This window comes from Rasamsonia byssochlamydoides, assembly GCF_041956645.1.
Source record: "Rasamsonia byssochlamydoides strain NRRL 3658 unplaced genomic scaffold VTN77scaffold_52, whole genome shotgun sequence".
NCBI lineage: Eukaryota > Fungi > Ascomycota > Eurotiomycetes > Eurotiales > Trichocomaceae > Rasamsonia > Rasamsonia byssochlamydoides.
The window spans coordinates 44,096-65,531 of NW_027192435.1; the positions used below are offsets into that span (position 1 = coordinate 44,096).

General features: G+C 49.4%; 7 protein-coding genes across 7 annotated transcripts; 6 read left to right on the forward strand and 1 right to left on the reverse strand.

Moving 5' to 3' along the window:
• Positions 1 to 604: 604 nt before the first annotated feature.
• On the forward strand, positions 605 to 2,362 carry VTN77DRAFT_6768 (uncharacterized protein; the record flags this gene model as incomplete). The annotated part of the gene is made up of 7 exons (XM_069423082.1): positions 605 to 632; positions 699 to 773; positions 841 to 917; positions 969 to 1,127; positions 1,189 to 1,308; positions 1,359 to 2,197; positions 2,257 to 2,362. 7 exons carry the CDS (start codon positions 605 to 607, stop codon positions 2,360 to 2,362), a joined length of 1,404 nt encoding a protein of 467 aa, XP_069275909.1.
• Positions 2,363 to 2,881: 519 nt separating this feature from the next.
• Positions 2,882 to 3,561, forward strand: VTN77DRAFT_6769 (uncharacterized protein; the record flags this gene model as incomplete). Its single annotated transcript, XM_069423083.1, has 5 exons — positions 2,882 to 2,926; positions 2,983 to 3,007; positions 3,060 to 3,344; positions 3,406 to 3,442; positions 3,492 to 3,561. 5 exons carry the CDS (start codon positions 2,882 to 2,884, stop codon positions 3,559 to 3,561), a joined length of 462 nt encoding a protein of 153 aa, XP_069275910.1.
• Positions 3,562 to 4,251: 690 nt separating this feature from the next.
• On the forward strand, positions 4,252 to 8,589 carry VTN77DRAFT_6770 (uncharacterized protein; the record flags this gene model as incomplete). Its single annotated transcript, XM_069423085.1, has 5 exons — positions 4,252 to 4,754; positions 4,818 to 5,481; positions 5,533 to 7,456; positions 7,511 to 7,633; positions 7,706 to 8,589. The coding sequence occupies 5 exons, from the start codon at positions 4,252 to 4,254 to the stop codon at positions 8,587 to 8,589; spliced, it is 4,098 nt and encodes a 1,365-aa protein (XP_069275911.1).
• Positions 8,590 to 9,756: 1,167 nt separating this feature from the next.
• On the forward strand, positions 9,757 to 10,998 carry VTN77DRAFT_6771 (uncharacterized protein; the record flags this gene model as incomplete). The annotated part of the gene is made up of 2 exons (XM_069423086.1): positions 9,757 to 9,843; positions 9,904 to 10,998. The coding sequence occupies 2 exons, from the start codon at positions 9,757 to 9,759 to the stop codon at positions 10,996 to 10,998; spliced, it is 1,182 nt and encodes a 393-aa protein (XP_069275912.1).
• Positions 10,999 to 12,510: 1,512 nt separating this feature from the next.
• VTN77DRAFT_6772 (uncharacterized protein) lies at positions 12,511 to 15,711 on the forward strand (the record flags this gene model as incomplete). The annotated part of the gene is made up of 3 exons (XM_069423087.1): positions 12,511 to 13,786; positions 13,846 to 14,594; positions 14,650 to 15,711. 3 exons carry the CDS (start codon positions 12,511 to 12,513, stop codon positions 15,709 to 15,711), a joined length of 3,087 nt encoding a protein of 1,028 aa, XP_069275913.1.
• A 1,559-nt stretch (positions 15,712 to 17,270) lies between these two features.
• On the reverse strand, positions 17,271 to 18,579 carry VTN77DRAFT_6773 (uncharacterized protein; the record flags this gene model as incomplete). The annotated part of the gene is made up of 3 exons (XM_069423088.1): positions 17,271 to 18,135; positions 18,217 to 18,457; positions 18,534 to 18,579. 3 exons carry the CDS (start codon positions 18,577 to 18,579, stop codon positions 17,271 to 17,273), a joined length of 1,152 nt encoding a protein of 383 aa, XP_069275914.1.
• Positions 18,580 to 18,829: 250 nt separating this feature from the next.
• VTN77DRAFT_6774 (uncharacterized protein) lies at positions 18,830 to 20,866 on the forward strand (the record flags this gene model as incomplete). Its single annotated transcript, XM_069423089.1, has 1 exon — positions 18,830 to 20,866. One exon carries the CDS (start codon positions 18,830 to 18,832, stop codon positions 20,864 to 20,866), a length of 2,037 nt encoding a protein of 678 aa, XP_069275915.1.
• Positions 20,867 to 21,436: the final 570 nt, after the last annotated feature.

Consider the following 21,436-nt stretch of genomic DNA (forward strand, 5'->3'; position numbering starts at 1 on the left):
CGTTTTCAAGCCTCAGGCATCAAGGGACTTCCAACATGATGCATTGCTTCCTCAGGCCACAACGCTAACCATGGCTGATCGGCGGGGAAATACGGTGCTTTGAACGGGCAAATCTCCTGATAGCCTGCAAATGAAGAAGTCCTGTAGAATACAATGCAACTGCCACTACCATTCGATTAGTTAGACATTTCCGTGCGAGGTTGATTGACTATGTCTGCTGAGTGACAGTTGCTTCAGCTGAACTCCTCGCGGGGAAACGCTTGGAATCAGGCAAAGTGGAGATATCCGCCCCTCGACCCCAGTACTTGCTTGGGGTCCATTAATTAGCCTTGGCGTGAATTGAGCCTTGTGCTATATCTTCGACTTTTCGAGACTGGCCTCAACTGGTATTCTTCTTCCTCCGAATGCGTTAGTTGTTTGTATGATAGTTTCATAGGTCTTTTTTCCGCGCAACTGGTTCCACTCGCAGAGAAACTAGACGTCGACTCGCATCAGCTTTCCGGAACTCCCTGATCGGGATTCTGGTCGCGCAAGCCTAGGGAAGAATCCTTCGAAAGCACATAGTTCTTGGATGGTTTGAACGACAATGGCGACGATGGCGATGATGGGTATTCGGGAACTGCACGGCCAAGGTACGTGGTAGCGTGAATTACCAATGGCGCATGGCGTCAAGGCTAAATCATGAAATGTTCCTGCAGAGAAGCTCGACGAACTTGGCCGACTCATAGACATCCTCGAGAAAGACTTGAAAGAAAACACGCTGTCTTCAGCTCGTAAGTATACGAGTACCAAAGGTCGGTTCTGCTACAGGCAAAAACTGACACCTTCGACTGTTTACAGAAAGGGTCCAGACGCTGTTGACAGTACGACAACATGGCACGAAACCAGAAAACGCAGATCCAATTTATTCAAAAAGAGTATTGCCATCCTTTCTCGACGACGAATATACGGTTTCTAAATTGCTATAGGGCATTGAGATATTGGCAAAATATGGTTTTGATGGGGAGACGGCCGATGTACGCCGTGCTGCCTTGAGATGCATCGCAAACGCTCTTCTCCTGAATCCAAGCACGCGCCAGATTTTTGTGGATACCGGCTATGGTGGCAAGCTAGCAGAAAGACTCAAGGTATGTTAGCAGCTGTACCAAAGTTTCTTACATAGGCATTAACCGTTCTCATTAAATGAAGACCGATAATTCAGAAGACGAGATGATTGTGTCTCGGATTCTATTTCTCTCCACCTACGATACTACCATGGATTTTGACAATCTTATTAAACAACACTCGCTGGGCGACAACGTCAACTATGTAAGAAACCTAGGAAATTATCGCACCAATCCATTTCTGACGCCTGGCAGCAAATTGAAAGACACGCGAAGCAATTCCCAAAGAACGGAAAAAAGACGCTTTCGCAGATAGATGAGCTAGCTTTGACCGATACGCTGAAATTAGTTTTCAACGTCGCGAAGCTATATCCGGATTTGGCAGACACATTTACTCCCTCGATTCCCCATATCTTCAAGATCATCAGCCGCATTGATATCCCGAGTCAGCCTCTAGATGGTCTGATCAGCTATCTCATCAATGCTTTGACGACACTCAACCTGGAGGAAAAGACGGGCAGATTTGAAAGCAGCCCGCTTTTCCCAAAGTTCAGCCAGAATTGCAATGTGGACAAGCTGATAAACATCTTGGATCAGGCGGTGTCAGCGTACAAGGCAGAGGAGCTTGATTCACGTGCAGTTCCGCTGTTGCAGTTGCTCATCACGATCTATGAACTGGCTCCTGAAGGTCCCAAAAAATACATGCAATGGCTTCTTCTCCCGGAAGACAACGATCGCAGCGTACCCATCGGGCGGTCTGACACGCTCTCTTCAAAGCTGTTGAGACTTTCCACAACGCCGTCAACGCACCTAAAGACTGCCATCTCAGAGTTGATGTTTGTGCTTTCCGGGAAGAATGCGGAGAACCTGACGAAGAATATCGGATACGGATTTGCAGCAGGCTTCCTTGCTTCTCGAGGATTGGAAATACCGCAAAATGCGGGAGAAGCATTTGCTACAAACAAAGGTTTCAATCCAGAGATAAATCCAATTACAGGTCAAAGATGGGATGCGGAGCCACAGGACAACGGGCCCCCTATGACTCAAGAAGAAAAGGAGAGAGAAGCAGAGCGGTTGTTTGTTCTCTTTGAAAGGTTCGTATCAATCGATCGTTTTAACTTCAAAAAAGCTTACTTGCTTACCCTGTGAACAGGGCAAAGGCGAATGGTGTCATCAATGTCGAAAATCCGGTGGCTCAGGCTCTCCGCGAAGGAAGACTTGAAGAACTTCCGGATGATGCTGATAGCGACAGCGACTGAAACAACAAGGTAATACCTGTTGGCTTAATCCCTAAACACATATTTGGACTCTTTTTGTCATTTCGTCCTTGCGTGTGTATCGCCAACATATCTCATTTTGGAATAGCATTGTTCCTCACCAGCAATTCTTGCCAAAGTTCAATGTCTTTGGTGACGGAGCAATATTGTAAATAATAGTGTGTCCTACCATCATGTAAGATAATAATAAATAAGTTGCCTATTTTCGTTAAAGCAATCTAAATGCCCTCTTTTGTTCCCATGTGCATGGGCTTACAGCGCACCGAGATAGCGTGATGACGTACTGCTGGTTTCCGAGTTGGAGGGGCACTGTGACTAAGTGTGGCGCCAACAAAAAAATCCGCATGATATTGCGGGGAACCTCAGCCGCGATCATTAATTATTTTATTCACAGCCTGAAAGCAACTGACATATTCGGCCATCAAACCCTCTTTTCTTCGGAGTCCTTGTCTCTTATTTAAATAGAATTTTTAATAACACCAAGCGATCAGTTTGCCCAACATGTCGAAGCCATTCGACCCGGAGAAGGCGGAGAATTTGGAGGATGTGAGTTCTAGTCAGCAGTCGTCACTTGCTCACCGCAGCGCTGACCCGTTCTGCAGATGGAGAAGCAGTTTGCAGTGAAAGGTCTGTGCTTGAACACTGTATCCATATGTGAACTTATCTAAGATCCAGATAGCCGTGGAACATCTGATGACATACTGGTCAATCCTCGAGAAAGTGCCAGGCTCGAAGCTGCGCCTGACGAAGATCGACGACGAGATTTACGAACACTTCAAGAAAGAATTCCCGGATTTTGACCCCAGCGAGACCATCGATGAAGACAAGATGAAGAGCAAGGAGGGCAAGGAGAAGTGGCGCAATTTTATGAACCAATATGAGAAGAAAATCAGCGACTTCAATTTCGGCACAATCTTGCGAACAAATCCGAAATACGAATACGACCAACATACCACAATTTTTGGTAGGCTCTCGGCTCACTTGCATTAAGCAGATTTTTTTTGGAGGACTAATGAGTGTCACAGCGATGCGAATGCAATTCTATGCTATTGAAATTGCTAGGTATATGGCCTTGCTATAATAAAACGTGGGAACTACTGACATGCCTTAGGAACCGCGCTGGGTTGAATGACTGGATATACGAGCGAGCGCAGAAGGAAAAGGAAAAATCAAGCTCCTAAATGTGTCGGAATGGTTTATTCAGCATTCAATGCGATAATTTTGGCCTCTGGACACTAGGTAGGAGCTTGCATAGCTTGATACGGCCTACAGCATGCTGTTTGCGTCGCAATTCATGCCTCCGTCCGTGGCGAGCTATACGCCAGTACCTCAGCCAGCTGAAAGGCGCTCCATCATATGAATGGAGATCCGAGCTGAAAATCCTACCGATCACGTCCCTGCGAAGCTGGAAGATTGGCTTTGATACGACGCTCTCTGTTTGCAACCCGCGATAGCAAGTCGTCAATCAAGGGAATAACCATGATACCAAATTTTGACAATTTCTGGAGCTAGATGACGTATGAACATCCAAAATATGACCTATTATACCTGTCATTGTCCCCATCATCTGTTTGAAGGTAGCCCTAGTACTTGGACATTCACTGGTCACATGACCTTTAATCTCCCTGCAGAGAACAATACTAAGCAAGTCTGTATTGTTCTCTGTTTGCCACGATTGCACCACTCTACGCGTATTTAAGTACTGGTTCTTCTCCAAGTCTTTCTAATTCACGTTCTCAGCATGTCTGTGGCTTGTTGCCCCAGGAAACAATGTCTTCGTGCCTTTCCTGTTCCCAATCGACATCGTCATCCAATGTATAGTACACTGTACATAAACAATCAGACGCGGATTGGAGCATCTCGACACAAATATGTCACCCAAGACTCAAACGCGTGTCTCAGATGAGACGCAAACGTCCGAAGGGCTGGAAGAATTGGTTGACGATATTCGTCCCAAACACAGAGGCGAAATGCAACTCGATGCAAGCTGGAAAGCTCTCTTTTACTTCACTTCGAGGAAACATGCTCTCACGGTCGCAGTCGCATGCACACTCACCATTTTGGCCGGCCTAGTCCTACCTGCTTTCGCCATCTATCTTGGGAAGTTGTTTGATTCGTTCACGAAGTTCGGCTCTGAAGATATCTCTGGACCCCAGTTGCTCGTGAGGGTATCCAACGACGGTCTTACACTTCTTGGATTAGGAGTTATAGGCTGGTGTGCTAATGGAAGTTACTTCTTTTCTTGGGTTGTGTTCGCGGAGCTACAAGCAAGAAGCGCTCGCAAGAAGCTCTTTCGTGCATTGCTGAACCAGGAGCTTCGATGGTTCGACATGAGGAGAGAAGGAGTCGGAGCATTTTTATCGCACGCACAAAAGTAAGTTTGCTCTGTCAAGGGTGTTTGCTGGGAATTGTACGATATCTTAACCCTTTTACCCAGACAGATTCGGGAATTGCAGATTGCTACGTCTCAGCCTCTTGGTTTTACACTGCAATACTTAGTCCGGACTGTCGCAGCGCTGGGACTTGCCTTCTATACTTCATGGAAGGTCACTCTAGTAACTCTAGCTGCAGTGCCATTCTCTTCTGCGATGATCGCCTTTCTCTCCTCCAGGACGAACCCCATTATCAAAGCGCAACAGTCCAAGCTCACCGATGCTTCCAAGTTGTCTTACGATGCATTTACTGCTGTCGAAACAGTAAAGTGTTTCAACGGGCAATTTCCTACGTATTGCCGGTTTGTTTCGTGCATCAAAGAAGCCGCACGCTTCTACTTGAGGCTAGCACTTCTTGCCTCCCTTCAGATAGCAGTCACCCGACTCATGACCTTTGGAATGTTCGTCCAAGGTTTCTGGTACGGGAGCTCGCTGGTAAACTCGGGACAACTCTCTTCAGGCGACGTCTTGAGAACTTTCTGGGCTTGTTTGACCGCTATACAGTCGATCGAACAGATCGTGAGTCACCTCCCTGCCTTGGAAAGGGGTAAAATTGCGGGTGCTACTTTGAAGTCTTATTTGCATGGCCCTCCCCATGAAGAATTTCCAGTCGCGGACAGAGGAGCCTGTCATCCTCTCTTCTGCAGAGGAGACATTGAAGTGAGAAATGTCAGTATATATCGATGTCACGCCAGGCTGTTTGGGCTAACTGAAATAAAGGTCTCTTTTGCATATCCATCCCAAACTAAGAGGCTGGTGCTCAGATCCACAAATATCTTTTTCCCAGCTGGCAAGACGACATTCGTTATCGGACAAAGCGGATCCGGGAAAAGTACTCTTGCTAATCTGCTTTTACGATTTTACTCGTCTTGCTCAGGTGAAATTCTCATTGATAAGAACCCAATTCAAACCATAGATACCCGTTGGATCCGGAACAACATAACCCTTGTTCAACAACAAAGCTTTCTTTTCAACGAAACCCTTTTACGGAATATTGTTTTCGGTAGCAACGATCGGAACGATGTCACAAAGCAACAGATTGAAGCTTGTATTGGAACTGCAAAACTTCAGGACGTGATCAGCCATTTACCCGAGGGATTGGAAACAGTTGTGGGTGTGGGTGGCAATCTCCTTAGCGGCGGTCAGAAACAGAGGGTTGCTATTGCGAGAGCCAGATTGAGAGATAGCCCAATCCTCATCCTGGACGAGTGCACAAGCGCACTCGATTATCAGAATCGAATTGGGGTGATGGACGCCATTCGCACGTGGCGGAAAGGGAAGACCACGATTATCATCACCCATGATACGTCACAAATCCTTGAGAACGACTTCGCTTACGTCCTAGAACAAGGACGTGTGGTCGCTTCTGGCTACAAAATGGATTTAATGGGAGGAAGTTGCAACCTTTTCTCCGGTGAAGATGAGGGCTTGTCAGACTCGGGAAGCAGTAATTCAAAATCGCCAGAAACTTCTTCAGAGGATGGTTTTTTTGAACTCTCTGACAACGATTCTGACACTTCATCGTTTGCGTCATTCAAAGACCGCCCAAGGGCAATTCCTCTCCAAACGGTATACATTGATGAGTGCTCTATTCCTCAGTACGACGATGACCAGGCTTCCAATCATTCGAATTTCGAATATGAACACGCAAATGCTCCTCTAATAAGACATGAACCAGCCACGGTTCGTCACAAGTCTCATATTAAGCGAGTCAAACACGTCATCAATGACGATGTGGGACAGGGGTTTTCATATAACAACCCGCGGTCATCAAGAAGTGGACCATCTATGCGCTCTTCAGGGCCCGAAATGAAACGGCCAAAGCGGAAGCCCGCGCCTGAGATCCATGGGCATCCGATACTATCGCTTCACAGAATTCTTCTTACCATTCCATCCATTCTAAGCTGGAAACAACGCATTCTTCTCATATTGGCATTGGCTTGCGCCATTATGCATGCCAGTGCAACTCCAATTTTCTCGTACCTGCTGTCACGGCTCTTCCAAGCATTCTATGCGGCAGGGAACCGTGCGAATCTGGCAAGGAGATGGTCTGTCGCAGTTTTAGGTCTTGCCGTGGGTGATGCGACTATGTCGTTCGTTATGCACTATGTCCTGGAATACTGCAGTCAGGTCTGGATGGATTCGCTCCGGAACGAGGCCATGAGGAGGATACTCGATCAACCACGTTCCTGGTTTGAGGAGGAGGAAAATAAGCCTCTCCATCTGACCGTCTGCTTGGACCAAAATGCTGAAGAGATTCGAAATCTTATTGGCAGGTTTGCTGGCTCCGTGCTGGTTGCTGCTGTTACTCTGATTATGGCTGTTGTGTGGAGTTTCACCATCTGTTGGAAGCTGACGCTGGTCAGCCTTGCATGCGGTCCAGTCATGTATATCATCACCAAGGGATTGGAGAGCGTGAACAGAGAATGGGAATCCCGGAGCAATGACGTCAACGAGGCAGTTGCTTCCATTTTTTCTGAGACATTTTCTGATATCCGTACTGTGAGAGCCTTCACGCTCGAGTCATACTTTCATTCGAAGCTCTCCGAGATCTTGAGGAAGTCAATGATAGCGGCGCTGAAGCGTGCTGGATATTCGGGGATATTCTTCGGTCTTGTCGAATCGGCAATCATCTTTGCAAGCGGTGAGAGATCCTCAAAGTAAACGATAAAAACTGCATTCTCTGACCATTGTATAGCATTGCTCTTTTACTACGGAGCAGTCGTGACGTCGTCAGGAGAATCCACAGCGACGGATATTATGTCTATATTCGCGATGATTCTATTCAGCATTGGTTATGCGAATACTGTTATATCCTGGAGTATGTTGAGATGGACACCGTCCTCTTCGCCCCAACCGAAGACAGTCACTAACCCGCTGACTATCGATCTAGTTCCTCAAATCAACTCAGCCTGTGAAACTGCGTCCCGACTTCTGCGCCTTTCCCGCCTACCCTTCGCGTCGTCACACGAGCATGTTGGTAAACTGCGAGTCTTCGAGCCAGAGCCAGTGCAGTTCACCAACCTCAAATTTCGATATCCTCGACGTCCGGAAGCTCTAGTTCTCCGTAACTTCTCTCTCACGATTCCCGCAAGTTCATGCTGTGCCCTTGTCGGATGCTCCGGATCGGGAAAGTCTACCATAGCGTCGTTACTGCTGGGCCTCTATCCTTCGTTGTCCCCCCTTAGCGGACCACCAGCCATCACCCTTGGAGGAGTGGATATTCAGCAACTGCATATTCCCACCCTGCGATCCCTGGTCGCTCTTGTGCCCCAACAGCCTAGATTGTTTGCTGATACCATCCGAGCAAACATTACGTACGGGCTCAACCCATGTTCCCGACTCAACTCGATGAAGAACATTCGGGCTGCTGCACAAGCGGCCGGAATCGACGAATTCATCTGTTCGCTTCCTGAAGGCTATTCCACTCTGGTGGGCGATGGGGGTCTTGGACTCTCGGGTGGACAAGCGCAGAGATTGGTGATCGCACGGGCGCTTGTTCGCCAGCCAAGGATCCTTATCCTCGATGAAGCCACCTCCAATCTTGACGGAGAGAGCGCTGAAATCATCCGTCGATCAATCCAGAAGCTGGTAGGGGCCCGACAGGGACTGACGGTGATTCTGATCACCCATGCGAGAGAGATGATGGAAATGGCGGATAGTGTCGTCGTTATTGACGGTGGATCCGTCGTGGAACAGGGGCCATACCATGATCTCTTGCAGCGTCCTGGAGGCAAATTGAGAGAGATGCTGGCAGGGCGACATGCATTAATCTAAGGAATCCCAAGTCCACAGTGGTTTGGATCTAAGTCCACTTTCTAGAGTGACCCCATATTTTTAGTCTAAAATGATAAAATCTGATTCACTTTATCTGTGCAGGTCAATTTGCTGTACTATACAACCAATTTTCTTTTTAACCCTCTAAGCTTGTAGTTTCAAAACAAAAAAAGAAAAGAAAAAGACAAGAACTGAACTGCGGGATATTATTAATTTTGACTCCATTTGATACACGTTCTCTTGCTCAAGCGATTACCTAACGTCGAGCAAAGAATTTCTAAAAATGGAACAGGCCTTAGGAATCAGCTGGAAGTTCGAAGTTCCAGCCGTACGGGAACCTTGATGCCGGCACCTGCCAATAACAATTCATTCCATGTGGATTCGTGGAATCGATGTTGCGCTGTCACTTACAGCAAAATTTTGACAAACATTATAATGATGATGATCATATTTATCCATGACTACAATGGGTGCTTCCTCTCGAGTATTGATCATTCCGGTATTTCCCCAGGCCAGGCACAGCTGTCATCCAGGCTGCAGCGTTTGCCAGTTTTACAGTAAAGCAGGGCTGGGTGGCCTGTGGAGTCTGACAGTGAATATCCGCCACTAAGATGAACTGTCCCAGAGTAAACAGGCTCATGGTTCACGACTCATCATTCACTCTAGTGTCGCATCCAGGCATCAGCCACAATGCAAAGCAAAGCGCCTAACAACAGAAACTTGGACCTGGCCAATTACCTAGCATATCATTCGCGTAAACCGCGCCAGCATGGCTGACCACAGGCTGTGTGTTTTCCTCTGTCTTGTGTAAGTGTCGCGCAGACAGCTTTCCAGACGTCTCACTTTGGTCCACTTTTGCTGCTCTTGTCTTCAACCCTCATCTTCTACTGTTTGATCTCAATTCTCTGTCAAGTGCTGAGCCCTTAATGGGCTTTTCATCCAAACAGCGTCACGATAGATAGTTCCCTGTCTTGATACTGCAGAAGACAGGGTTGGTGGCATCAGCCGCAGAGCTTATCAGGGTGCCTCCGCCAGAACTCAAGTGACCTATTGGCGCGTTCACATATCATCAAGACCTTCACAACGGAGAAGCAGGCTGCATGCACACCTCTGGTCGATGGATTCAGTAAACTCGTGACGACCTCATCTCCTCTATAGGTGTGAAAGATGCGCATTCCCTTGCAGCAGCTCCAGCGGCTTGACGCCCGCCAGAGCGACGGGCCAGCTAGACACCACTCCAGGATGATCACCATTGTAAGTTTGCTTGTCTTGAGGAGATTAGAAATCTTTGCCGGTATCTGATCATCATCTCAGGTGGTAGTTGTCGTGACTGTGGGTGTATTTTGGACCCTTACAGCCTATTGCTACCTACGGCGCCTTCGCATTAAGAATTATACACCCAAGCTACTGCCTGGTAAATTCCTAAAGCAACAATGGAAGAGATGGAGTCCAGGAAAGTCACGACAGTATGGACAGGTCCCAAGTGAAGCACTCAACCGCAACGAGGATACAACCTACACTGGAGCAGCCCCGGATCAGCAGATCACAGACTCCGATGGTCCTCGGCGGGTTACGTCCATCCGTTCCATCATCACGCTTCCGGCTTACTCGGCCACCCCTAAGCCAACGGAGCAGGTTATCGCTCGGGAGGGAGAGCGCGGAGGCATGGATATCGTCGTCGAGTTTCCTGAAACGGCCGAAGAGGAAGAGATGCGCCGGGAAGAGGAAATGGAATCGTTGTATCAGATCCGTCTCCGACGCCGACAGGAGATCGCGGAGCGGGAGGAGCGTCGACGACTACGCCGAGAGGCGCGCGCCCGGGGTGACTATGCTCTCCTGGACCAGCTTAGTCGCGAAAGTATAGCTGCCCGAAGTCAGACCGGTACCACCGCAGCGGCCATGCTTGCAGAGCATCAGTCTCGTGGACGCGAAAGGCGTATCTCGGCCGTCTCCTATTACGACCTGGGCCATGTCCGCCATGATGGTTCTCGCATTCGCGCCGCTTCAACCGATTCTGACCAGCGCCCGCTGCTCGACTGCGCCTCGGCAATTGCGACTGACGCCACCAATTCAATACGATCTCAGCATGCTATCTCTCACGTGTCCACCCAAACTGAGCCAGACGATGGCGACGTTGGCGCATCTCGGATCCCCCCTCCGGCCTATGACCAGCTCGACTGGGGCGAAGCACCACCGTACGAAAGCCCGACTGCAGATCGGGGAGAGGGCGCACCACATCTGCCGGTGATCGAATCCTTGCCAACCATCCGCATCGACATGGCGACTCCGCTGGGCAGTGCGGCCAATACACCTGCAGCCAACTCTCCGGTGGACGCCAGCCAGACACAGTCCAATTCGCAGTCGAATTCATCTGAAACCACCCCTCATTCCCCGTCTTCGCATCCGTAGTTCGACCGTCTTCAGCCGAAACTCTATTGCATCTCTTCAATGTTTCTCCGATGAGTAAGATCATTGGTACTTAGGCACGGTATCTGAAAAGATCCGAGGTGGCTTCAACGATTTTTTTTGAGACCACCCACTTTCCACCCTTTGGCGTCCTTTCTGAGAAGTGTTTTTCGACTTTCAGCAAGCGGCATGGCGTTGGCGGGACTTCTTTTTTGATCTCGGGCATTCACCAGAATCTGGCACTCTAGGCGTGTGATTCTGGTCAGGATGATGATGATGATGACTCATGAGCGTATGCTTTATCCTCCCCCTCTGTACATGTACTGTCATACAGGCAGTTTTTTTTTTCTGTGTAGATATTCTTGTTTCCCTCCCTTCTTTTTTGTGCAATGCATGTCTTGCATCGGGACAGCTAAAGGCCACCTATTCTCCTTTCCCAAGGAGCGGTGCTGTGCATGCCCTTGCATTCTCCCATGCTGCCTAAAAGAATTCTCTTCCACACATAATGAACTAAATGCTGGCATCTTTCTCTGGTTCTTTGCAATGGTCCTTTTGAGCAGGTCAGTGTCGAATTTGGTGGCCAACCTGGATAGTCAGATGAATAGCTTGGTGTTTACCATCTCAAAAACTGAAGGAGAACAATAAATCGCCTGTTTCTCCTGCATCTTCCTTGTGGAATTTTCTCATGTCTAGGTAAGATGTTCGTAGGATTTGGATCTTATCATTCGATTTAGGCTTCGCCCTCGTATGCACTCAAAATATGTTGTCGTCACTGCACTTTTATGGCGAGTGTGCTCCTAGGACGGGAAGCGACCTGTGAACACTGATAGCTTTATTATATATCAGAAACCGAATCATATTTATTACCTGCTGTTCAGGTATCACAACTCTCTGATACTCAACACCCTTATAGAAATTATGGAGAGGGTGAACAGTCATTTTCTTCTATCTAGAGCATGATTAATTATATTTTCTATGGTACATAGTCACAAGTACAGGTTTGGGATGAGTTGGCGATCCTCTAATAATTATTATTACTAGATCTTACCTTGGTACCTACCAGACATGCGGTGGCTGGAGTCTTTTTAAGCAGTTCCCGGCAGCGCTTTCCCGCTTCGAGCCATGGACAGGCTGTCCCGCCCACGTCGAACGTAAACAAACGCACCCTGGGCCAACTACTACTAGTTAGCTATTTTGTTCCCGTCCCTACACGCTGCCAACGCTCGTCGAGCCCAAATCCCATCGACGCGCCATTGGTGCTGCAGATAAATTGTACAGGGCTCCGAGGCCTATTACTGCTCATTATCCTACTCGTTTATTGTTGGCTCACCTTCATCATTTGCTTTATTTGGTACAACACGCTTTAGAAATAGCCGGGTAACGCGTGTTGTCCTCGATCCCAACGCGAACAGAACTGATCCGCAAAGAACAAAAGACTCGAGAATAACACGCAACCTTCAACTCATGGAAAGTTCTTGAGCCTCACATCTTACCTGATCACGGAATTCCTTCAACATGGTGCGTGAGTACAATACGCGACACGCCGAAACGACGCACACGTCGGTGGGTAACTCCACGATGTCGGATTTCGACCCGGAGAATGAAGCCCTTGTTTCGACCAGGCAGCTCGATAACAGCGATAAACTTCCTGAGCTACAAGACAGTGCCAGAAAAAATCGCACTTCCCCGCGTCAAGAGCCAGACTACGATATCAATACGTCCGCCATCGAACGAGCGTTTCCAGAATTCTCCGACGTCGACTCGTCCCCAGAAGAAGAAGAAGAAGACAATGACGATGATATTTCAATTGAAGTGGGACGAGGGTCCAAGAAGCCTCAACATCGACTGGACGATTCTCGCAACTCAATGATAAGCTTTGAGAACAGTGTGCGTTCGTCTTCACCGGCCATAAAACTCGACTATCCTCCTCCTTCTCACACGCCTCCGAAGTCTGCACTGCGCAGCTCCTCGAAGCGAACGGGCAGTGGCGAGAATCTCCGCAAGGATGCTCAGATCAGACGGGCGAGTCAGACGCAGAAGGAGAACGTCGACCCGCAGCCAAACAAATCAAAGAATCAAACCACTTTCGGGACCCGCAGTACTGAGCAGCGGCGTACGCTGGCGGAGATGCATGCAAAGGTCCGCGAGACCTATGAGGGCTCATATATCAGTGATGAGAGACCTCAAAATATCGCAGTAAATGCACGAACGACCCGCTTCGGACATGCGAGAGATGTCTCGGTTCAGGTCGCGGCGGCCGTGGAGCAAGCTTCACGCGAAGCACTCTTAAAGGAATCTCGTCGCGGGAAGCTCGCTACGAACTCGCGGAATGTCCCTGCTAACGCGACATACACGACAAATACATTTCCTGACACCGGTACCTACCAGTCGTTTCTCCTTCCCGACCTGCCAAATCTTTCAGAACTCGTCTCCGGAGTCTATGAGGATGGCACACCTGTTTTCCCTCGTCAGAGTAAATCGCGAGCTACGCGTTTTGTCTCCCCACCGGGTCAAGACCTCACCCACACTCAGGATCATCTGCCAGTAGATGCGGTCCCCATCCCAGAAGACGAGAAGGCCCTGTTTGTTTCTTTGAAACTCCTCCAGGACAAAGTCGCGGAGTTGGAATTCGCTAAGTCGGAAGCCGAGAGGAAATTGGATGACGTTCGGCAGGAAAATATGTTGTTGAAGGCTGACAAATCTCGTCGCCAAAAAGAGCAACATGATCGTCTAAAGATGTTGGAAGAAGATCAAGGAAGAAGCAGTGGAAGATTGCTGCAAGAGAAAAATAGTACGTAATCGTCTTGACTTCTTTTCGATTTCATCTTTTTGCTAACATTCACTGATTAGGGCTGGAAACGGCGAATTTGGCTCTGCAGAACAGGCTTGACATCGCGGAGCGAAAGATTCAAGTTCACGAAACAGCGCTTAAGAACTTGACGCGGGAACGAGATTCGGCTGTGTCTCAGCTGGGTGTCGCCTACCTTAATACTCAGGAAATCAAGAGGGAGAATGAGTCATTGCGGAGAGAGATCGCAGAGCTGAGGGCTCAGCTCGCGAAGTTGACTTCGTTATCTCAGAAACTGGCAGGTCATGAAGGCGATACTCGTCATTCAACGAGTCAGAAGCACTGGGAGGCAGATGCTGTCACAGTTGATAGTAACGGCGATGACAGCCAAGTCTACACCCAGAGAAGTGTCGAGGGGACCCGACGTGGTCATGAACAGTCCAGAAACCAGGATCGGGGGTCGAAGACTGCACCGCAAGAGGACACGCGGGCTAGGATTTCCAACCAAATTGATAAGGAGATTCACAAGATTGAGAAAGAACGGCAGGATGAGGAATTATTCTCTCTCAACTTGTCTCAGCCCACCCGCACATCCACACATCACAAACCTTCTCAATCTGTTGGTCATTCCAAGGCAGAAAGTGCTGAGGGCAAGAAACAGCCAAACACTAGCAAGCAACGAGTTAAACGTGTGATCGTGGAGGATGCCAACACGAGTGAGCCTCTTGAGGTGAACGTCGATAACTTGACGGAGGACGCTCGAAACCAAACTTCCACCGACCAGGATTTGACGTTTTTGAGCTATATTGATGTGAGTTGTCATGAATACCCTTTTATTTTCTAGTCATGTACTTATGAACTTCTAGAGTCGTGAGATAGCTCAGCTCCGCAAGACGCTCGAAGAGGAGAGGGCAGCCCGGAAGCAGCGACAAGCTGCCGCCAATGCATCTGCCGCATCCAAACGTCAATCCGGACAGGCCTCGGATCTTTCACGGAAATCCTCACTGAAGGAGACCAAGGAGACCAAGGAGAGCATTCCCCAACCTTCATCAGCGACCGGTGAGCCCACGGTTACTGGTAAGATTGGCTTGGTTGGACACGATGATCAAGCACAATCTGAGCCCCGGAGACGCCATTCCGACAATTCTATTCCCAGTCGCAGCCGGCGCCGAAGGCCTACCGCGGAGATGACATCTGCGTTTATTCTTCCTGATATTACGCTTCGTTATGCAGACTCGGAAGTGCATCCACCTGCAAAACTTTCCGAATCCGCACAGAAGGTATTGAATAGCGTTGCTCGACATGATGGGAAGAACTGTACGGTGTGCAAACGTCTGCTTCCTAACGGAGTCCCTCACGACCACGAGCACGGAGATAGTCGGGAGACTATTACGATTCCTAAACCCGTGCCAGTCTCTCAGCGCATGCCTGAGCCATCTGTTTACAATGAAGAACCTACCATGCGCCCATCACAGCCACCCGCACTCGCGCTTGCAACTGTGCTTAAGGGCTTGGAAGATGAACTGGCGCATCTCAAGATGCAACTTGCAACTTGTCAGAGTGCCTACACTAAGCATGATGCGTCGCTCAGCAAACGGCAGCGGAAGTCTCTATCCCAAAGAATCGAGAAATTGCTGAAAGAAGTCGACACGAAAGCGGATCAGATCTATGCGCTGTATGACGTCCTTGAGGGACAGAAGCAGGATGGCCACGAAATGACAGAGCATGAAGTGGAAGTGACACTCCAGTCGATTGGAATTGATATCAATGAAGGAAGACCAATTGATGTGACTGGCGCAACGGATGACTCGTCTCGCAAGAAAGCTGAGGCACATGATGACACGGAAGACGATGATGATGAGTTGCCCTGGGAGGGTATTGAGAGCACTGCTGAGGTAACCGGCAGAAGCGTTGGAAGCAGACGGTAGTTGCATGGGGGGATACTAAACAAGTTTTGATTTTGTACGGGTTATGAGATGAGTTGTCGACATTTTCTGCTTTTCTTTCTCGTGCTTTGCGATGCTTTTCCTTTCTTTTCCTTCCCTTCCCTTCTTTTCCTTTCCTTTCTTTTTTACTACGTGTCCGCTTCATATGTCCTTATCGGCCGAGTCTGAATGTTGCTTCCCGGAATGATCCCACGTCGGGTTTAAGACTGACCTCTTTCATTGGAGGTGGATGTCCCTGTCTGTGGTAGAACTTCCGGTTGAGCGATTGTGAGTTTCAGCGTTTGACTTTCTCAGAAGGACGAGCTTGTCCGCGGACTCATTACCATGTTCAGACTCAGCTTTGTGTACACTTGGAACTCGGGCTCTTGATCGTGTTGACTGACCCTTGGGTGTATGTCCGCGGTGAGAACCTTTGTAGTTTGGTGTACGCAGATGAAGGATGGGTGGAACACACGGTTTCTGATTGTCACTGTCATGTGGTTTCTGGGGAAAACGTCTTTTCTTTCGGTTGCATTTCCTAATTACGTATTAATGGATTCTGTGAGCTTTTTTTCGATTGATTGCAAATGATTTCGGCGTTGACGTGTTTGGGTTGGAATTCGATTGATTCTTTTGGACAGAGACAAGGCTAAATTGGAGCATTCATTGCATTCTTTCGCGCCGTTTCTGTTATGATACTCTTGTTGCTTATTCTTGAAGTATAGTTGAATTGATTCATTTTCCAATTATTATCATGGGCTAGAGTCTAGTTAAGAGTATGTACATACAGATCAGCACTGTGCAATTGCAAATGAAGCATCTCCCCTGACCCTGAAATCAAATTCCTTGAACTTAAAATCATCTTATTCCCGAGATCCTTATTTGATGACTATCAAAAATCAGAACCAACCCAGCCCAGCTCAGCCCATCTCGAACGAGAGAAAAGAAAAGAAAAGAAAAGAACATAATCCTAATCCATATCATATCGTTTTTGAACGAACCCCAAGAACCGAACGGATACCGTTAACGCCGTCGCTATGCTCGTAGATCCGATTATAGACAAGTCATGAAGATTAAAAAAAGACAAAAAAGATTAGAAAGAGATATCCATCGCAGATTAATATCCCGGCAACAACAAGCCCTTCTTCCTTCTTAACCCTCGTCGTCTAAATTAATTGCATATTTTGAATTCGGTCAGCTTCGGAAGCCATGGAGTAAATAAGTACCCTGAGGCGTTCAAGGATCTGAAATGTTGTTGTCTTGCTCAAACAAAAGCCTGTGTATTTTTTTTCTCTCTTGGGGGCGCCGGGTATGGTTAAGTTAAGAAAGAGGTCTCGCGAAATCCAATCCAACGAGCACTCATCTGGTGTGCGACCTTTGCCAGTGACATCTTAGATACTGGACACCGACAGTCGTCGTTCGTCCTCTTGGAGAAGAGAAGAGAAGACATGTCCAATTTTCCGAGGGTGGGTCGATCCGTCTGAGATACGCATATCCTCGAGACGAGATACTTATGACGTTTGTCGGTGCAGCAAGGCTGCAAGGGAGTAAGGAGCCGGTTATCAAACCGCATTCGCGGGAATACCGACCGACGAAGCCGCAGCAGCGGCAGCTCCCTCGGTCGCCACGGACTTTGACAACGCCAAAGAGGTAGCGTCCCGCTTGGGGACTTCCTCGTCGATAAAACAGCCCAGGCCCGCAAAGGCCTCGAGCAGAGTTCGCGAGTAGTACTCTCTCAGATCGTAGCCACCGGCCTGCATGCGGTCGTCGTCGCGGATCCGATCGAGCCAGCTCGACGGGTAGTGATCCTGCAACACGTAGTAATCCCGTTTGCCGGGCTGGAGGCCGCCGAAGGGGTCGTAGGGCTTTTCGGGTTCTGGCGCTTTCACTTTCTTCAGGCCCTTGATCAGGCCCGTGTCCTCGCCCGCCGTGTCGGCCGTCGTGACCGGTTGGCCGGCGGCAGCTGCCCTCTTGGCTTCTGCGCCGCGCAGGGCAGCTTGCTTCTGGCGCATGCGATCCTCCTCGCTGCGTCTGGCTGAGGACTTCTTGAGGAGAACTTTCTGGCCCTCTCGTGCGATTGCCGCCGCGTCGCCGGGTGTGCCGGCAGCCAGGCGGCTGAGGATATCCTCCCGACCGGCCAGCATCTCGCGCCGTTCATTGTCATATTCTTGCCGGGCAGCCTGGCGGCGGAGACGAGCCTGTTCCTGCTCGAAGGACTGTTGCTCCAGGAAGGAGGACGCTTCCTGGGACTCGCGGGCTTGGTTGGCTCGTATCGAGTCCATATTGGCGGCTGCGTATTTCTTGAGGTCCGACTCGGTCTTGGCGACATCTATGCCGTTGACCAAGTTGGAGATGATCTCTTCGCGCTGCTCCAGGAAGTCATCGTAGGCTCGTTTGCTGTCGAATTCGTCTTCTCTGCGGTTCAGGCTGCAAAATAGAAAAGACAGTTAATTTTTGGTAAATGTTGTGAGATGACGGACAGAGCGACAGATAGATAGAAAAACATACATCTGCATGACCCTCTTCCGAATGTCAACCTCCCTTTCGACACTGATATCCTCAAAGGTCTGCTTTCGGAATCGGTTCTTACGCAGCGTCTTGTGGCAACCGGCAACCGGACAGGGCGCGGGCCCCGACGAGAAGATGCGGTCCACGCAGGACTCGCACATCTTGTGATAGCATTCTGGATTGATGAGGAACCGCATGTCCGGGTTGAGGTATCGCGAGGATTTGCAGACCGGACATACTTCTGTAGAAGGCAATACGACATGTTAGCTGGATTCATGGTCGAGTCATTCACAGAGTGAAACGGATGTGAGACTGACCATCCTCCTCCCCACGATGGCTCACACCATTGCGCTGAACAGACATCGTCACCTAAACTTGGAGGTTAAGATAGAAAGATGGTGGCCAGATGGAAGAGAGTCGATGCTCTCTCATTGATGGACTCAGCTTCTCGGCTTCTGGAAGTGCCTGCGGGAGCTCGGGCGGCTGACCAATTGGGGCGGGGCATTTCGCCTCCCTCCGCAAAAAAAGTCGAAATCCAGATCTCTTTCTTTCTTTCACTTTCTCCTTTCTCTAATTAGCCACTCCTTGCCTGCCATGACATATTTCATACAGAATGACGACTGTTGACGATACGCTTGCTGACCTCGAGCGTCAGCGTCTCGAACTAGAAGAAAATGTCCGGAAATTACAACAGTCGCTCTACCACTGGCGCCTCTGGGAGGCGGAATACGACGGACTGAAGGAAGAGATTGCCTCTCTCAAAAAGAACAGCACGAAAGATGATATCTTGAAGAAGGGTCGCGAGTTTGCAGGCACCGTGGTCGACGAGAAAGAGGTCAAAGCCCTCATCGGAGAGGGACAAGGCTTGACGCGATCGCGGGACCAGGTTGTTCAGCTCATATCGCGAAGGCTAGACTACGTGAAGCAGAATGTCTCAACGATGGAAAAGCGGCTGGCAGCGGCAGAAGGGAAGCTGGACTCCCTGCTGTCCATTGAACGGCCAGCTGTTACTGCCATCAACGATAAAGAATTTCCGGTGACGGAGATCTTTGAGGAACTGGATGAGGATGGCAATGTGATATCGGGCAGGACAACTACTCCTGGAGAACGTGCGCCTGAACTCCTCGAGGTATTGAAAAAGGTTGGGGTGGATGATATACCGGATCGGATCGCGAAAAAAAGGTTAGAAGCAGCCAAGTCTGAGGAAGAAAAGGATCTATCAGAAGAGGAAGAGGCTCTAGAAGAAAAGGCACGAGAAGAAAAGGCACGAGAGGAGAAGGTGCCAGAGGAAAAGGTGCCAGAAGAGAAGGTGCCAGAAGAGAAGGTGCCAGAGGAAAAGGTGCCAGAGGAAAAGGTGTCAGAAGAGAAGGCTCTAGAGGAAAAGGCTCCTAAAGAAGAAGCTCCGAAGGAAGAGGCACCGAAAGAAGAGGCACCAGAAGAACTGAAGCAACAACCTCAAGAAAGTGTGACGGAGCAGAGAGAGGCTTTTGAAAAGCCAACGTCTACAAATGGAGAACGTCCGACAAAACCTACTATCGAGGAGGAGCCCGACGAAGTCGAACAGCCGGTTTCGGATGTCGATGAATCACCAGAAGACGCGAAGCTCCGTCGTGAGATGCTCCAATACGGGTTCCATGAAGTTGGTGCAGTTGTTGCAGAACTTGAGATGGACGAAGAAGGGAGCGAATTCTCTGTCGAAGATGACTATGAGGAGGAATATGATGACGACGAAGATGAGGAGGAGGATGAATACGGCCGCTCGACACGGTCAATTCTCACAGAAGAATATCACCAACAAATGCGTGAATTAGAAAAGAAGTTGAATGCCCGTGGGATGCTGAATATCGGGCGTGATACCAGTGTTCTACCTGAGGAAGTGAGGCGGGAATTGGAGGAGCCACGCGTGGTGAAGGTCGAGAAGGAGCAGAAAGAGAGTCCAAGCCAGCCGGAAGAGAAGAAGAAGAAGAAGAAAGTGGCGTTCGCTCCTGAACTCGATATCGCGCCTGATCCTAAACCTCCTGCCCCGGAAAAGGTGGAACGGACGACACGAAGAGAACGGCCGGAGATCACGGCTGTTGCAGATTCCATTGTCGAACGCACAACGTCAGGCAAGGGAGACAATCCTTCAGAAGAGACTGCAGCGCCCCCCAAGAAAGTCTCTCGATTCAAGATGGCGCGGAGCACGGGCGAAGCACCAGCTGATTCAAGCCCCTTGGGACTCACTACGCAGGCCGCAGGCGCTAAAAAGCAACCTTCAGCGCCGCCGCCACCGACATCTCTCCCACTGTTTCCGGCCAAGCCCAAAGAGCCAAAGCCGTTCTCGCAACCCATCATCGATCGCGACATTGTCGACGCTCCTCCTCCTCCTCGATCCAAACCACGACCTCCCGAGGGGAAGACGCTCGCCGACAAGCTCGTCGAGCGGGAGGTGTCCGACAACGTTAAACCACCCGAGCCCGACGAATTCGACGAGGAGCTGCATCGCAAGGAGATCGCGACCGAGTTCTACAAGATGCGAAACCGGATGGTCCAGCGGAAGGGCGGATTCGTCAATGACGATGAGCAGGAGATCGTCCCGTTGGACGAGGAGCCATCGGATGGCCAGCCGAAGAAGCGTGTCAGTCGGTTCAAGGCGGCGAGGATGAGATAGTTGATACCCAGAGTCTTGATCAGCTGCGCTTCCACGTGTCAGCTTTCGAAAACTTTATGCATCACACCGTCGAGAGAGAGAGGGTGTGTGTATGCCTAATGGAGATGATACCCTACAATACAGTACATACAGTACGTAAGGTACACATTCTTCCTTCCTCCTTTCCTTTCTATCCTTGTTTATTATCCCAAAACCACCCTTCTCCTCGCTGAGGAAAACTCTTTTTCGAGTCACATCCCAAAGGAACGGAACTCCGTCCCTCTGTTTCTCCCAACACCGCATATCATGTATGTTCACTCATGCATGATATGCTGGCTGAATCGGGAGAAATCATCTCAAATGATCAGACCATGATCCATGGGCCTGATCACTAGATGCGGTTCCAAGATCAAAGGAAGGATCTCTGACTGCGTCTTCCCTCTCACCAGGTTCACACTTGTGCTGTGACACCTGGAGACCTGTCCATGGAGACGTAGGCTCGTTTCACCTTCTACATACCATATACAGCCCGCATATGCATGTATGTATATGCTGTGAGGGAACCATCCAAACTTGATCAGACTCGTCTAT